We start from the raw sequence: 18,244 nt of genomic DNA, 5'->3' as shown, positions 1-18,244 counted from the left end.
GATGTGCACATTTCCACAGAATGGCACTTGCAGCTCCATAGACCCAAAACTGAAAAGTCTGGGAATTCTGCAGCCAAGAATGAATTCAGTACATTCACAAGTGAAGACTTCCAAAACAAATGACATAAACGGTGCAGAGTTCATTATAAGTTGCTAAAGAAATGCTCAGAAATGACCTATAAACTGAGTCTTTAATTTCTCTACCCCTCTTCTTTACCAATCAATATCTCTGTTAAGGTCAGAGAGGAACAATGAGGACACATATTTTGTGTTTACTCTTGAGTCAGGAATCAAAACTAGAGCTTCAGAGAGCTGTTGGAAGCTTGAATCTCTTGTAAGCAATTTCTTTAAGGCTGAGTGCAACATTCAAGCAAGAAGCCCATTAGACTCCCACTGAGCCCTGTACTTATGAACCTATGTTCCCAAAAAGTGAATGCCACTCAAGTGTACTAGCGATATGAAGGTTCAAAGGAAAGGTACAGCAAGTACCCCCCCATCTTTTATCAGACGTAGCTCCATGACAATCTCTGGGGAGGGGAAAAGGAGTTCTTATGAATTTTCACACACCAGCAAGACATGGGTTTTCACATGCAGAATAATGATCTCTCAGCTCTGATCAACACTGGTCCAAAACATTTCAACTCACCTATTCATAAACACCCTTCCCCCTCAAAAAATAATAATGTGTTGATAAAACTAGGGGTGCACCATACTCTATTTTAATCAATCTCTACAGAGAAATGTGAGACTCTGAGCATAGATATAGCAAGTACTTTCAACCTACTTTACAATAGTCAGGCAATTCCATTGTATGGAGTTATTTAAGGAGGGTAAAATATTTCTTCTTTTCTGGCTCTGGTACTATTTGAACTGGCAGATCACTGGCCCTCTTTCTGGACTCAATCTTGCAAGGTGCTGGCACTCTGGCCCCAATTCAGCTGAGCACTGAAGCACATGATCAATGTTAAGCCCCACCGAAGGTAAGCACCGGTGTAAGTGCTTCGCCGGACTGGTGCCAGAGTGCTCCACTCCTTACAGGATCAAGCCCTCTATCTTCCTTGTGAATGTAGTGTCTGTGAAAGGCACTGGTTCAACAGCCTGGCAGAATATGAAGCCCTCGATTGATCCACAGACCAGGGACGGCATATGAGGTGATGCCCTGCCAACATGCCCCAATCCTGAGCTGGAGGGATCTCTCCTATGGGCCGAGGGGACAGAACAGTGCTCATGCACTTTCAATCCTGAGCATCTCTGATAACAAAAATGTCTGCTGGGATGGTGGTTTTTGTGATGTGGACTCCTGCTCACTGGCCTGGGAACTGAGCCAAAATAATTGTACATGCTGTTGACTAACAAGCAGCCAAACGGTAAGAAATGTCGCTCACTATTGATCTGGGCTGGATCTGAACCAACTCCCTAGAAATTAAAAGCTGTATATTCCATTATGAATCTTGTGAGGGCTAAAGAGCTTGCCTGATCCAAACCCCAGTGAAAGCAGTGGAAAGACTCCCATCAGCTTCAATAGGAGATGGATCATGCCTTTAATTTAGGGAAAACATGCATTTGCTTCTATCCACCTTCTCACTTGCAACAAGATGTGTGCCCACACTCCCTTGTCTCTGCTCATTTCCAGACCCAGTTCTAAAGATGCACTCCTTTTTTAAAGGAACCATCCCTGGACTTGCTTCACCCTACACTGCCTCACAGCCGTCGGTCCTGATTCTCCATTGCCTTGCACTGTGTGTTGTCATTTACACTTGGCCACAGTAAGCACAAAGTAGTTGCCATTCTGATCTGGTAGCTTTTTACAGCCACTTTCTCTGCACTTCTAAAACCCTTGTCCTCTTTGCTTTTTCTCTCTCTCACCACTATTCACTTCTCTTCTCTGTAGCTCTTGCCATCTGGACCAGCCTTCCTGTATCTTTCCAGCTCATGAAGTTTCCGTCTATTTTTAAATGTCACCATAAAACAGACATCTTGCCTTCTATCTTTACATTCCTCGTCTATGCCTTTTCATTTTTCTCTCCTTCTGTTAATGGTCTTATGACTGACTGTTTCAGCATTTTTCACCACACAAGTTTTACCACATTCATTGCTTTCTGTCTCATACTGGGGCAGATCCTCAGCTGGTGTAAACCATCATAGCTCCACTAACTGCAACTAAGAATCCACACCCGTTTTGTATGGCTACTTAATTCTGTAAGTGTCTGCGGATACCTTTATGCAAAATCAAGTTTCACTGAATTGTAAGCAGATTTTTTTTCTCCCAATGTATTAAGATTCCTAGAATTCGTTTGGAAGATACAATTGGAGCAAATTCAATTTAAATGTAGTTAACAAGAAATTTAAAAAGGCTGACAGTGAACTTTCTTCTTCATCGATCTTACAGGAAGCTTCCTCTCGGCTTCAAACTCAGCACTTTTAAAAAATAAGATGAGTAGAAAAGGCTTCCTTAGCACAGGTATAAGCAACACTATTTTTTTTTATTTCCATTTTTGTCATCCTGCAGATGGAACTTTCTGTTTATAAAAATAATAGATACAAATTGCAAGCATACACCTTACCCTTTCACTACAAAATATTAAGACCGTACTTTAAATTAATATGAATTAATATTTTACTTATTTAAATATCTATTTTTTCCTTTGAGCATATTCTGTGGTATTTGAGCTGTCACCTACCACCCCACACGGGAACCCAGACGGGGTATCATCAGAACAACAGATGCAAAACCTGCATCTCCACTGCTTCAATGATCAACCCCGCCCCTCAAACACACCTTTCAAGTGCCTATCACAACAACATGTGGAGTACCTCATCCAGTACATGAAATGCCCCAATAACAACTATGTGGGTGAAGCCAGACAATCACTACTCTCTCGAATGAACTCACACAGGAAAATGATAAAAGACAAAAACACCCTGTCGCCTGTGGGTGAAACACTTTTCACAAAGCAATCACTTTATATCAGACCTATCAGTCCTCATCCTCAAAGGAACCCTGCACAACATTTTCAAACGACAAGCCTGGGGGCTTAAAATCATAATTTTGCTAGATACTAAAAATCATGGTTTTAATAAATGCACTGGATTTATGGCTCATTACAACAATCTTTAACCCACTAACCCCCCTTTTTGTCCTGACTACAAGAGTGTTAACAGGCCACTTCACCTTGAATGATCCTTTAGAATAGGTGCTAACTACTTATGACAGTGGTCCCCAAACTTTTTCCATCATGCCCCTCCTAGAGTGGCATGCCCCACAGTTTGGGGACCACTGACTTATGTTCAACTATCTGTTCCATCTTGTATTTAGCTGTGACAGTATAAAGACCTTTCCCAGACCCGGGGAAGAGCTCTGTGTAGCTCAAAAGCTCGTCTCTCTCACAAACAGAAGATATTACCTCACCCACCTTGTCCCTCTAATATCCTGGGACCAACACAGCTACAACAACACTGCGTGTATCCTCTATAACAGCTGTTCCCTGATCCCTCACCCTCCTCCGGTCACAAAAAGAATTCGGTGGAACTGCTAGGGCATATGGACTCTGATGGACATTATGTTTCTTGCAGGAATATTGATACCACTAAGACTTATTGAACTTAATGACTTATTGAACTTAATGATCAAAAAAAAAAATCCATGGTCTCAACTTCCCAGTGCTTTTGACAGCTCCATTCCAGCTTAGGCTGCATGTAGTATGGACCAAGTGATGTCGAAAACACATTTTAAACTGTCCTTATATTTTAATTTTTAAAGAAAACAACTCTCATTCATCAACCTGACACGCAGACACAGTAGCACTAGGACTGTCCCAGGTTTCAAAGGACTGAAAGTTCATCTGACCTGAGGATGTTTGTTCCCCCTGGGTAATGCTCTGGCTTACAATGGCTTTTTCAGGGATGCAGTGCAGCCCAGAATTTCTGGAACACTAAGTGGTATGGCTACATTCCCTCCCTCATCTGTCCACTGATGGCTAGAGTAGTGCAGGGGTTCAGTACCTCTTGGGATTTAATCCAAAATGTTCAACCTCAAGGGCCAAAGTTTTGGCTGTCCTGGGGGCCTGATTTTCAAAGGCACTGAGCACCTGGAACGCCAATTGGTCTCAGTAAGAGAAAGATTAGGCTACTGTCCTTTAAAATGAAAGCCAGGCTTGATGGAAGAAAGATGCAAAACAAAATCTACTTCCCAACTAAAAAAAAGGAATCACTCTAGCTTCAAAGGCCTCGCAAAATCCAAGCTCGAATGGCTCTCTCTGTGAAAAGCGAACTACAGAATCACAGCATGGTCTGACTGACTATCAAAGGAGAAGCATCCAGTGAAGTCAATGGGGTCGCTCAGTGGTAAATGAGGGCAGAATTTAGCCCATTAACTTCAATTTTCCATTCAGGAACACAATCAGTATTTTATTGGTCCATTGGGGCTCAAATCTTCTGGTTCAAGTACTCTTGAATTTTAAACTCAGCAGAAATTCTAGCCATAGCTTGTCTTTTAAAAGTCATATTCAGATACTGTGGGACAAATTCTCCTCTGTTACAGTGATGCAATGATAGTGTAACAGAGAGGAGAATCTGGCCCACAGGATTATGATGTAGAGTTTGGGGTGCTCTGCACCTCTGAGGATCAGGCCCTAAATTAGCAAGTGAAGAGTAAGCTGCACAAGTGCAGCTCTTCACATAACATGCATGTACCACATGACATTTCAGTTGCTACGCTAATAGAAATAGATCACTCTGCTTGTAGCTTGGTTTTTTATACCGCCTTCTGTCTGCCAACTTAAGAGATCGAATGTATCAGCAAAACTCTCCTTGTCCATTAACGTAATGATTAATTAATACATGATTATCACAGAGGTTTCGAGACACCAGGCCAAATTCTGCTCTTGCTTACATCTATGCAACCTCATTAAATTCAATTGGCCTGGTGAGAGCAGAATTGGACTGACTGACTTTAATGCAATACATGTGGACTAGAACAGTGTTTTTCAACCTTTTTTTGGGCAAAGGCACACTTGTTTCATGAAAAAAATCACGAGGCACACCACCATTAGAAAATGTTAAAAAATTTAACTCTGTGCCTATATTGACTATATATAAAGTAATTCTCTTGAATAGGAATCAAATAAACACAAAGAAAGTATTTTATAATTACTTTATTATGAAATAGTAAGTAAACAGAAATATGAAAAATTATAAAATACTTTATTCAGTGCGCAACCTGGGTTTAATATTTTTTTCCCACGGCACACCAGGCAACATCTCGCGGCACACTAGTGTGCCGCGGAACAGTGGTTGAAAAACACTGGACTAGAAGACTGTATAAAGCCAATGCTCTCTGGTAGGGAGGCAGACTGCCCCACCAGGAGCTCCGCCTGATGTAGGCACAGTGAGCCTGATTCACCATTACCCTGTACTTCGTGCTGGCACACACATCAGTGCAAAGCGGACATAAATAGCTGCCAAACCAGAACGTTGGCATTTTAGAATCACTTTGCACTAGTGAAAACAACAACATAGGGTGAATTGGGCCTAATACCTCTGGAATCCCTGGGACAGCCCAGACCAGAAGAGATCTTTCCACACTCCTGGAAGGGCAGAGGGAGGGGGGCCATGATCCCGAGCATGCCCCTCCCTACCTCACCCTCTTTTGGGCAAGACTGCATGTTGAGAGAACTAAGCTCAAGAGGTTCTCGCGCACAAGGATCAGCCATTGCCCAGGAATCCATGGGTGGAGGAGGCTCCTTCCATCATCCCCACACAAACTAGCCACATATGCATATACTGGGCTAAATTCTAATACACTGTAGTCTGAAATGCACCCAACAGCACTATGTATCTTGTAATTAATCAGAATCCATCAACTTTTCTTCACTACTGTGAAACACTTGTGGTATTGCACCATATGGGTCAGACCCTCACCTGGCATAAATTGACACAAGTCAGCTGAAGCCACTGGAGCTACACCCATTTACATCAGCAGCGGATATGATTCCATAGCATGCAGGCCAGCGTGAAGTAGATACTATTACTTCCTTATCACCAGACATGTTAGGACCAGATCCTGTAAGGGGTTTGACTTGAAGGCAGTGAACACCTTGCATACTCAGGCCCTTAACTTGCATTAACATGACACTGTTATATCGTATACATAATGGTTTCAGCATGTGCTGACAAGCATTAATCATACACAAAAAGCCAAGTTGGAAAAAAAATGCAGGGCTGCAATGGGTTTGCATGGCTATAAATGAGAACAAAATTTGGCCCTCTGCCCTCAGATACACCAATGTGATGTCCACTGCCATCAATGGGAACTGCATACATGTATGTGAGGGCATATTTGTAAATACAGACTTGGGAGAACAAGGGATAGGATGCAAGATAAGCCTTGTAAGGCTGGTTAAACGCTTACGCATTTAAACACAGAGCCCTTTAGCTGTTCTACCACCCCTCCCAATATCAGACTCTAACCAGTGGAGCTGAACACCCACATCTCATTTTCACCCATGGAGCCACTCACTTTGGTTGGTGAAAGAATTTTTCCCTATGCATTTACAAAAAGTGTTCTTGTTAATCTCATCATGCTACTAGCTTTATTATAAAAAAAACCAAACTTAGTCATCTGCATCATAATAAATAAATAATATTGAGAAATCAAGGGCCTGATTCTCCACTCCCTTGTGCATTTATAGCAGTGCAAAGTTAGAGCAAAGGGGGTGTGTAGTGAGGCAGCCTGGCTCCCAGTCGCCCCTGAGAGGGACGAGCCAGAACAGCCGCCAGAGTGGGCGGAGTCACCGCCGCCTGTCTCAGCCCCCCGGAAGTCAAGGGGCGGGACAGGAAGTATAAAGGCCTGGCCCCAGCGCTCAGTTGCCGGCCGACCGCGGGAGAGGACAGACGCTGGTGCCCGAGCTCCTGCTGGGCCGAGCCTGCCCCGAGCCCGGTATCCCGAGGAGGACTGGCCGAGCCCGGTATCCCGAGGAGGACTGGCCGAGCCTGCCCCGAGCCCGGTATCCTGAGGAGCGGACTGAACTTCCCCTCACCGAGGGTCCGGAGGAGCCGCCCAACCTACCCAGCGCTCGCTGCCCTGAGGAGCCCATGATCTGGGACATGGCGGACGAGGCTAAGGACGTACAGGTACCCATGGAGGAGGAGATGGGAAGTGGCCCGGGGATAGCAGACCCCGAACCCATGTCAGTGTGTTGCGGTCAGGATCCCCACTGACCCAGCAGCAGACGGATTGCTGCTGACAGGGCCCCGGGCTGGAACACAGTAGAGTGAGTGGGCCTGTGTTCCTCCCTGCCACCCCACGCCGGGTGGCAGTCTCTCCTCCTCCCCTACCCTCAAGCCAATTCTGAGCCCCTGAACTATTGTTTGTTTGCTCAGCCCCTGCCTGAGGGCCTGAGCCCCTGAACTGCTGTTTGTTTGCTTGCTCAGCCCCTGCCTGAGGGCCTGAGCCCCTGAACTGCTGTTTGTTTGCTTGCTCAGCCCCTGCCTGAGGGCCTGAGCCCCTGAACTGCTGTTTGTTTGCTCAGCCCCTGCCTGAGGGCCTGAGCCCCTGAACTGCTGTTTGTTTGCTCAGCCCCTGCCTGAGGGCCTGAGCCCGGGACTACTGGTTGCTTGCGGCCCCGCCCCAGGGCTCGGACCTGCGAGACGGACCTGTTCCCCAGCCTCGTGTAGTGAGGCAGCCTGGCTCCCAGTCGCCCCTGTGAGGGACGACCCCCACCCCGGACGTCTACAGGGTGCAAAACACTTTCCAACCACTTTGCACAGGTGCAGATGCCTACACAAGGTGCCAGACAATGAAAAATCAGGCCCCAAGACTTTGGGATTTTGAACATAAATACTGCCTCAATAGATTTTAATTCTGCAGCTTTCTGAACTCAAGTTATACACCTGGGCCACATTCTGCCCTCAGTTGCAACAGTGTAAAACTGGGAGTAATGCCAGTGAAATCAGTGGAATTACTTCAGATTTACACCAGCATGCCTGAGATCAGAATCTGACTAATCCCTTATCCATGGCTATATTGGCCTTCTGTGAATGTTTAGGTGCTGTTAACCACCAGAGAGAGATCAGACACAGCCTTACCCAAAACTGAAAACGTAAGACTGACAAATCACACATCACAACAAGTGACGAGAGAGAGAGAGAGATCTAAGGGTACGTCTATACTTACCTCCGGGTTCGGCGGTAAGCAATCGATCTTCTGGGATCGATTTATCGCGTCTTGTCTAGACGCGATAAATCGATCCCGGAAGTGTTCGCCGTCGACGCCAGTACTCCTGCTCCGCGAGAGGAGTACGCGGAGTCGACGGGGGAGCCTGCCTGCCACGTGTGGACCCGCGGTAAGTACTTTGTAGTTCGAAGTAAGGTACTTCGAATTCAGCTACGTTATTCACGTAGCTGAAGTTGCGTATCTTAGTTCGAACTGGGGGGTTAGTGTGGACCAGCCCTAAGTGTATTACACTAATGCTAAACAGTATAGTGTCTCTTAAGCTCAGGGCAAACTCCCACCCTTAGCATTGGCTGCTGGGCGGGGGGAGCATAGCAAAGCAGGGCAGGCTGGTTCAAGATGAAGTAGTGCAATGCACTGCCATTTGTTTCTTCTTTTACCAGAGTAGCATGTACCCTTACGCTAGTGGCTGCTGCTAGCTGCAGCATACTTGCTAACTAGCCTGGGAACTAGTCACTCCCACAAGCCAGCTTGTCATCCCATTGGGAGCCATAGTGGGGTTGGCGCACTGGCCAAGAGTTTTTCCTAACATTCTTGTGAGTAGTAAGGGGAGAGAACCTGCACTGATGTCTTGAGAGAGGATATGGGAAGACGAAGAACCCTACATCATCTTCCCCCTCAACACATCAGAGGGCAGGGGCTAGCCCAGAGAGAAGATTAGAACATTGCACATGTGCAAAGAGTCATTACAATCCAATCGAATATGCTGCACATTCAACTTCCGTCAACAGATGCAATGAAAATAAATTCACCCTCACCAATATTTGGCCACATGTTTCTAGCTAGGTCTGTACAGAAACACAAGAAGAATCCTCTGACAATTGGACTACCAAGATGTCTCAAAGAGGACCAGTCTCTTATGTATTTGCTCACAAACTAACTGTGCAGATATCAATGGCAAAACAGACACACACACCCCAAGCATCGTTCTGTTTTCATGATCATAGTACTGCTTTTCTAGCCTGGATAAACTCCCTACAGCAGTAGTGGGCAACCTACAGCCCATCAGTGTAATCCGCTGGCGGGACACAAGACAGTTTGTTTACATTTGCACAGCCACCCGCAGCTCCCAGTGGCCACGATTCGCCGTTTCCAGCCAATGGGAGCGGTGGGAAGCGGCGGCCAGCACACCCCTGCGGCCCGTGCCGCTTCCCGCCGCTCCCATTGGCCGGGAATGGCTAACTGCGGCCACTGGGAGCTGCGGGTGGCCGGGCAAATGTAAACAAACTGTCTGGCGGTCTGCCAGCGGATTACCCACCACTGCCCTACAGTGACAGCGAGCACAGCCCACTGCAGGGAAGGATTTGTTCATGAACCTGCATCTGCAAGAAAGGCTCTCCCAGAAGTTGCAGATTCACAAAGCAATTTCCAGCAGTTTCCATTATGCACAGTAGAAGGTCTTTCTAATTTCATCTCCTTTATGATGTTGTTCCTTTAAAGCCACAATGGTGGGCCTGGTTCAGGTCTGTCTTACACCAATGTAAATCAAAAAGAATGTCACTGAATTTACACCAGTGTAATACAGGTATAAGCAAGACTAGAATCAGATCCAATGCCTTTTCAATCTAGAAGGTGCTTGAATAGCCATGAATGATCATGGCTATTCAAAAACCTCTCATTAACCCCAAACAAGCAAAGGCACCACAAAAACAAAGTAGAAATATTACATAATAACCGTCTGATAAATTCCATTACCTGCGAACTGGGAACAAGGGCCTTCCACCAATGTCCACCCTTCACAAGGTCAACTTCACTTAATGGCATTGACACTTTGCCTATGACACAGTGGCGTGAGAATTTGTCAAAATCCACTATGGTTAAAAGTAGAGTTCTTCTTTGGGCTTCTAAAAATGGGATTTCAAAGGTGTATCTCTCCTCAAACACTGGGTTCTGGGTTTTGCGTTTTACTCCTGTCTGCTTGGAGTTCTTCTGATCTGGAAGGAGGCAGATCTTGACATAAGGGTTGGAATGAGCCATATCTTGTCTTGAACCATCATATGAAATTGGAGGAGGCAGATCTCTAGCCTCAATTACCCTCACTATTAGATAATTATGCAACAGATCATACTGTGTGCTAAAATGCAGCATGCCCAGTTGATACTTCGATAAGATTTCCTCGTCTGTCAAGGAGTCCATGTCATCACTATTAGAGTCAAGAGAGTAGAGTCTTGGTTCGAATTTTCTAAAATAGTCATCTGGGGTATATGTTTTTCTCAAGATAGTTGGCTGAACTATTTCTTTTTTAGCTCCTATGATTCCAAACTCAATAGGTTTAATGTCAATTAGTGGAGAACTTGGCCTTCTTGATTCTAGACCTAGGCAAAAGAAACATACAAATAGCAATGTCGGTAACTGGAAAGATCTTATTACATCCCAACTTAGTCTCTGCCCCACAGCTCTTACAGTCAGTCTTTTTGTTCTGTTCATACAAAACCCAGCACAATGAGGTCCTGGCCCATGACTGGGGCCTTAGGGGCTACTGCAACACAAATAATAAAATAAACAATAATATCATAACTAGTTAATCGTTAAGTGAAAACATCAAATAGATTTCTCTCCCCTGCCCCTGTCTAACTCTGTGATTCTGTCACATTCATCCTTTAGCAAAAATATACGTTTGGCCCCTTTCACAGTCTCTTTGTGGAACAGTTTAAGATTTTAATCAACATACCTTAGGCTTGACTTGGATCTCTCTCTAAAAGTTGGCACTAACCTAAGCTTTGGGACATTACATTAAGTTTGTATGGCTGACAGCCTTACTTGAAATCCGCCTTGTGAGGCTGTAAGTGGACCGTGATGTATCTGAAGATGATCGCCTTCTGTCAGGAGAAGAGTCTTGAGGAGTTGGAGGTGGCTCGCTGGTTGTGTTATCAGAGTCTCCGTCTTTGTCCTCATTTTGATTGCTTATCCTGTGAAAATGAAAGACCTCTGGATGTCTGAATCCAGTAAGTGTACTGTACACATAACAAACAGGATAAAAAGCCCTCTTCTCTGATACTTTAGATTGAACCCTGGATGAATATCATGGATGCTAGAGCTCATCTTCAGATCTAGCTGGAAAACAGAAGAGTGCTGAACTCTATGGTTTCAAGGCCCTACAAAGCATGGATTCTCTATCCTTTATTTTGTCTTTCAGACTTCTTAAAATGTAATGAAGCTTACTAGCAACAGCAAGGATATACACCAGTAGGCACTTTAACACACATCTATATAGATATGCTCCTGTTTCAAATACATCCATGCGATACAGACCTTGCAGCATTATTGATATATGTAGTGAAAATATTTATACCATTACTTACTGCTGTATATTTAGGGTATAGTGCTGGAATTATGGCTTTCATTACGATTGGATAGTCACACTATGAATAGCATGGGAAATAACCATGATCAATCTTCTCACATCATGTTTAATATTAATATATGGTAGTAAATGAGCCATAAAGTTTGGAAATGTGGCCCTGTAAAGCAGGATTTGTTGACATACCTTTTAAGCAGTTCCTGTCCCCTTTTTATTCACTCTTTTGCATAACTGGATAGGACAATAATTCTGCTATATCTTGTTTTATTTGTGGGAGAATTTAAATAAGCAAGAAAGGTTACACGCCCCTCACTGAAACTTTGTGAAGGTTTAAAATGCTCAAAGTGATTATGAGAATGGGATCATACAAAAGTCCACAAGCAATCCCCTTGTTACTTTATGTAGAAGATTTAAATTAAGTTCAGTGAAAATCTCAGCCTCCCACAAATTGCAGCAACTCACATTAAACAGAACAAATCAGAACCTCTTAAGTTTCCCTCAAAGAAGAGCAAGAGCAGACAGGAACAAAAATCTATAGTTCAAGATTCTGATGTCAGTTGCACTGGTGACAGTCTGGAAAAAGTCCAATGAAGTCAATGGAAGAACAATTTTATACTGACATAATTGAGATCAGAATCTCACCTTTTTTTTTTTTTTTTTAAACAGTATTTCATTCTTTGTAGTGTACCAAGATAAAATACACTTTTCTGGCTAAGCCACAAGACAAAAGAACACTCAGAAAATAGAAACTGGGCACAGCCAAAGTTCAGCATGAAATAAGCAAATCAGATAGAAGCAGTGCTTGAGTTTTGCTCCTCATTCACTCTTTCTATATTTCTGGCTATGTCAGGTATAAAATAAATATGTTGAATCATTTGCCTCACAAACCACTGATGAAACTAGGCTGTTAACGATATTCTGTAGCAAGTAGTAAACTCAAAAATCTAAAACCAAACTTAGGAATAGACTAAAAATAGAATTCCAGATCTGAAACTACCTCTCCCCCAAGTTTGGGGGAAGAAGTTCAGATCTGGATCTTGTGGTGCTTGGAGATCTGAACCCACCTGAGCTTCACAGTCCATTGATATTTAATAGATTTTTGATAGCAAATTAAAAACATACATTAAATGGACTGACAATACCCAGCTTTCAAACGCAGTTGCTTAAATCCTTCAACTGGATATAAAAATCAATACTTAGGAGCATAAAAGTCTGCTTTTCATGCCAAGACACAGATTTGAGGATTTGAACATACTTATTATGATTCACATGCCTGCAAATTAAGCCTACAGAATGGGGGCAAAGCAGGGGCAAAAAGAATCAGAAAAAAAATCATTAAGGATATTCTACACATGCTAAACATAATAGTGAATTAACTAAGTAACAAGCAGGTGACCCTTTGCAGGGAAATTGCTACTGAACCACAATAATTTTTCCTCAAATAAACTTTGGCTGTGTTTGGAATATGGCTGTGTTTGGAATAGCTCTGTTCATATTTAATCAGAACCTTTGTTAAGGAGAATTGAGCTCTAATTTCAGTTTAACCTTGCAGAACACACAGTATTTATCTTCGAGTTTTTATGTAGGAGATTTCATAATATGCAGAGCTGACAAGCACCCCAATTCCCTGCCAATTTTTTTGCTAAGGCTAGGAAGCAAACAATCATGATGAAATCACAATAAGGATTTGCCATGTGTGCAAGTCAATACAATTAGATTTGCTTCAGCAAGATAAACATACTTCTTTTAACATTGATGTTGTAGGGTGCTGTAAAAATTCAGGAAGTGTGAAAAGTCAACATCTACTGAAAGAAATTACTTAATTTCACAGCAGTTGGGCCCAATCCTGCTTCCCTAGCATACCCAGAGCTTCTACTACTGACTATGGGAATGCTGCAGATACAAAGAATGGAGGATCGACGCAGACATTAACAAGATTGCTCCCATTCATCTAGAGACCATGAGAAGGACTGAGTGGGGGGGAAAGCACACCCCATATGACAGCAATGGCCATGTCAGGTGGACAAGGAGCGGAGGATTGGATGCTCTTAGTTGTGAGCCCTTAGGCATTTTTAGATACTTTTCAGGGGGAGAAGGGGCAACTCAAGAAATTTACTTGTTCCCCAAACTCAATGCATTGAGGCAGAATGTGGATCTTTTTAAATCAGGGTGTTATACTGCTGCCCAGCACTATAGTATGGGAACATCTACCATGCAAAAACAATTAGTGTAACCAGACCTCGGAGCAGTTTTGAAATACATATACACATTAAAATAGCTCATGCACAGCCCAATTCTGCAACTCTTACTCAGGCCGAGTAGCACTTACTCACGTGATGAGTGCAGTACTGCAAACTCCAAACATTTAGAAACCTCCCCACCTCCCTGCACCCAAAACAACAACAAGACCAGGCAAAAGGCACCACTTCTCTCTTCTATCTCCTGAGGTGTCATTCTGTCCCTCTCCATTCTCCTCTCCATCTTTCCAGCCCTCCTCTCTCAGTCTCCTTACCCCCTATACATATATTCTCTCCCTTTCCCCTCAGTCACCCATATTCTCCCAGCATCTCCCCCATATTAGCATACCCCCAAATCTCCTTCCCTATGCCTGTTTTCCTTTACAGTCTATCTCTCAGCCTCCCTCCCTCCTCACCCCCTCCATATTCCTTGGATAAAGTCAGCTGCTACCACCATACATTCCCCTATCCCCTCACTATCTCTTGCCTGGGCTACATACAGGAAATAGAAGCTGCCATTTTAGCTGAGGGCATCTTGGATTCAATCATATGAAAAGTAATGGGAGACAGCAGCCATTTTGAAGCAGTTTGCTGCCCAGCTTCTAGAGACAAAAATCTTTAAGGAAACAAAACAAAACAAACCCTAAACTTGTAAGATTTGTGAAAATATCATGAGAGCTGATGACTTTGATAGTCCCTAGAGGCTGCTGGTCTGACTATATGTAACACAGCATAAGAAAGGATTGCAGAACAGGGTCCTTTAATATAACTTTTTTCACTATGATTTATTGCAAAAGTTAACCAGGAGGGATCCTAGAGGCAGCGGAACTGGTGCGGATCCAAGACGCAGGTGGAAGGGAATACTTCTGGAGCCCACAAAGGGGGTCCACATCAGCTGCACATTGCAAAGTCCAGCTCCCCAAAGGAACTGAAGAATCACCACACAGATGGGTTAGCGGGGTGGGGGGGGGGGGCAGAGAAGGAACAGAGGCCTAAAGGTGGTGATCTACCACTACACAGCCCCAGTGGCCACAGGGGAGACTCAGAGATGGTTGGAATTACTGCCTCAGGGCTAGAGTTGCCAACTTTCTAATCACACAAAACCGAACACCCTAGCCTGCCCCTTCCCCAAAGCCCCACCCCCCACTCACTACATTCCCCCTCCCTTGGTGGCTCAGTCTCTCTAACCCTCACTCACTGTCACTGGGCTGAGGCAGGGGGTTGGGGTGTGGGAGGGGGTGAGGACTCCAACTGGGGGTGCGGGCTCCAGAGTGGGGCCAGAAATGAGGGGTTCAGGGTGTGAGAGGATACTCTGGGGGGGGCAGGGGGTTAGGGTGCAGGGGAAGGTGAGGGCTCCGGCTGGGGGTACAAGCTCTGGGGTGGGGCTGGGGATGAGGGGTTTAGGGTGCAGGAGAACATAAGAATGGCCATACTGGGTCAGACCAAAGGTTCATCTAGCCCAGTATCCTGTCTTTCGACAGTGGCTAATGCCAGGTGCCCCAGAGGGAATGAACAGAACAGGTAATCATCAAATGATCCATCCCCTGTCATCCATTCCCAGCTTCCGGCAAACAGAGGCTAGAGACACCATCCCTGCCCATCCTGGCTAATAGCCATTGATGGACCTCTCCTCCATGAATTTATCTAGTTCTTTTTTCAACCCTGTTATAGTCTTGGCCTTCACAACATCCTCTGGCAAGGAGTTCCACAGGTTGACTGTGTGTTGTGTGAAGAAATACTTCCTTTTGTTTGTTTTATACCTGCTGCCTATTAATTTCATTTGGTGACCCCTAGTTCTTGTGTTATGAGAAGGAGTAAATAAAACTTCCTTATTTACTTTCTCTACAACAGTCATGATTTTATAGACCTCAATCATATCCCCCCTTAGTCATCTCTTTTCCAAGCTGAAAAGTCCCAGTCTTATTAATCTCTCCTCAAATGGCAGCCGTTCCATACCCCTAATCATTTTTGTTGCCCTTTTCTGAACCTTTTCCAAGTCCAATATATCTTTTTTGAGATGGGGCAACCACAGTATTCAAGATGTGGGAGTACCATTGATTTCTATAGAAGCAATATGATATTTTCTGTCTTATTTTCTATCCCAGTGGTTCCCAAACTTGTTCCGCCGCTTGTGCAGGGAAAGCCCCTGGCGGGCCAGGCTGGTTTGTTTACCTGCCGCGTCCGCAGGTTCGGCCGATCGCGGCTCCCAGTGGCCGCAGTTCGCTGCTCCAGGCCAATGGGAGCTGCTGGAAGCAGCAGCCAGTACGTCCCTCGGCCCACGCAGCTTCCTGCAGCCCCCATTGGCCTGGAGCAGCGAACCGCGGCCACTGGGAGCCGAGATCGCCCGAACCTGCGGATGCGGCAGGTAAACAAACCAGCCCGGCCCACCAGGGGTTTTCCCTGCACAAGTGGCGGAACAAGTTTGGGAACCACTGATCTATCCCTTTCTTAATGATTCCCAACATTCTGTTTGCTCCGGGTTTGGGGGCGGGGAGCGGGGGGCTCAGGGTTGGGGCAGGAAGTTGGGACTCGGGGTTGGGGCATGGACTTACCTCGGGCAGCTCCCAGTCAGGGGCGCAGCTGGGCTAAGGCAGGCTCCCTGCCTGTCCAGGCTCCGCACTGCACCCCGGAAGAGACCAGCAGGTCTGGCTCCTAGTCAGGGGGCCAAGAGGCTCCACACACTGCTCTCGCCCACAGGCACTGCCTCCCCAACTCCCACTGGCCGCAGTTCCCAGCCAATGGGAGTGCGGAGCCAGTGCTCGGAGTGGGGGCAGCATGCAGAGCCCCATGGCCCCCTGCCTACGAGCCGGACCTGCTGGCTGTTTCCGGGGTGCAGCGCAGTGCCAGGACATGAAGGGATTAGCCTGCCTTAGACCTGCAGCACAGCTGAACAGACTTTTAACAGCCCGTTCGGCGGTGCTGACCAGAACCACCAGGGTCCCTTTTCAACCGGGCATTCCAGTCGAAAACAGGACGCCTGGCAACCTTACTCAGGGCCTGCCACTCCACAGATCAAGTGACGATTTCTTCTACCCCACCCCTTCCTGGAGCCCCTATCAAGCCTAGCCACTTGTCCCCAAGTACTCGATCATTTCTGCAGCGTATCTTTCTAAGTCCAATAAAGCTGTCTCATCATTTTGTTCACCTGCACACGATGTTTCCTTATTTAGCATTGATTTTATTTCCAATTCCCATTAGCTGCAGATAAATGAGTTTCTAAGCATAATTCTGACCCTTAAAAAACGGCTCCCTGTTTAAGAACCACTATAAAGCTCTACTGCTAACCTCTCTGCACCTTCTTTCTACACTAATTCAAAACAATAAACAAGATGCTGTAATTCAAACAGAAAAGGATGAATTTTATATACCGTTTACACACAAACCTGATAGATCTGGCAGGAAAAAAAATGAAAGCAAGGAAGCTCCCAGGGGAGGATGATACTGATCACGTGTCTTCCTATCTATCCTCCAGCAACACAGCGAAATGTGATGCATTAGGGAAGCAATTAAGGGGGCACCTCACCTGTTGTGGTTTCAGAAACACATTGCACTTTTAACCCTTGAGTGTCAACTACTCTGCTTCTATGGGAGGCAGTGTGGCCTTGCAGATAAAGCACTGGACTGGCACTAAGGCTCCTGCTCTGCCAGCAGCCTGCTGGGTGACCTTGGATAAGTCACTTTGCCGCTCAGTGCCTCAGTTTCCCCAGCTGCAAAATGGGGATAACAATACTGGCCTCCCTTGTAAACTGCTTTGATGTTGTTGTTATTGTTGTTGTTTTAGGATCAGATTTTAAAAGCACTTAAGTGACACAGGAACACAAATCCCATTAGAAATTCAGTTTTTCTAGGGGATATGTTCTCTTAAGTCACCTTGGTGTTTTTGAAAGTTCCCCCCTTTAGCCCAGTTAAATTAGAATAACATTAATAAGTTCAATATCTATTTCTTACTCTTATAATCCTCAAAACATTCTAGTAGATATTGTTTAGTTTCACTAAGTGCTGCTTGTATGCTATCTTTCTGCCTAGAATAATATCTTACAACCAACCCTAAGCCCTCCTAAGAATACAGATTTATCCTGGAAATAGCTAAAGTTAAGGGTTATTTCAGCCATTTTCCGTGGGGCTCTGCATGGGTACAGGGATCCACCGACATGCAACAAATTGCTGAATTAGGGCCTGTGCCTGAATCCCTCTTTGTCTGAACAGTTATCTGGTGTATTGCATATGTCTATGGTTAAGGTAGATCATAAGCTCCTCTGGTAGGAACCTTGTCTGTTATGTGTTCATAAAATACAGTGCATGCTCTAAGTAATAATAATAATAATAATAAATATAGATCCTCCTACATAGTCACTTGACTGGCAGTCTGGAAAATTACAGCAATCAGAGGGCTAAAGTGCTCAAAATAACATAGTCCAATTTAGAGATTCAACAAGAATTCAAATGAAATGTATTGTTCTCAGCATGGAATACAAA

General features: G+C 44.9%; 1 protein-coding gene across 2 annotated transcripts in view; it reads right to left on the bottom strand.

Annotated features, from left to right (window-relative positions):
* Positions 1–18,244, bottom strand: part of SYT17 (synaptotagmin 17) — a 75,812-nt gene that overhangs the window by 50,853 nt on the left and 6,715 nt on the right. For both annotated transcript variants that reach the window (XM_065412742.1, XM_065412741.1), the window contains 2 exons: positions 10,991–11,139; positions 9,926–10,545 (listed from right to left, as the gene is read on the bottom strand). In XM_065412742.1, the coding sequence (XP_065268814.1) occupies positions 9,926–10,545; positions 10,991–11,139 (769 nt within the window). The remainder of the gene's footprint in view (positions 1–9,925; positions 10,546–10,990; positions 11,140–18,244) is intronic.

This window comes from Emys orbicularis, chromosome 10 (assembly GCF_028017835.1).
Source record: "Emys orbicularis isolate rEmyOrb1 chromosome 10, rEmyOrb1.hap1, whole genome shotgun sequence".
NCBI classification, from domain to species: Eukaryota; Metazoa; Chordata; order Testudines; family Emydidae; genus Emys; species Emys orbicularis.
This window is presented reverse-complemented; position numbering and strand designations above follow the sequence as displayed.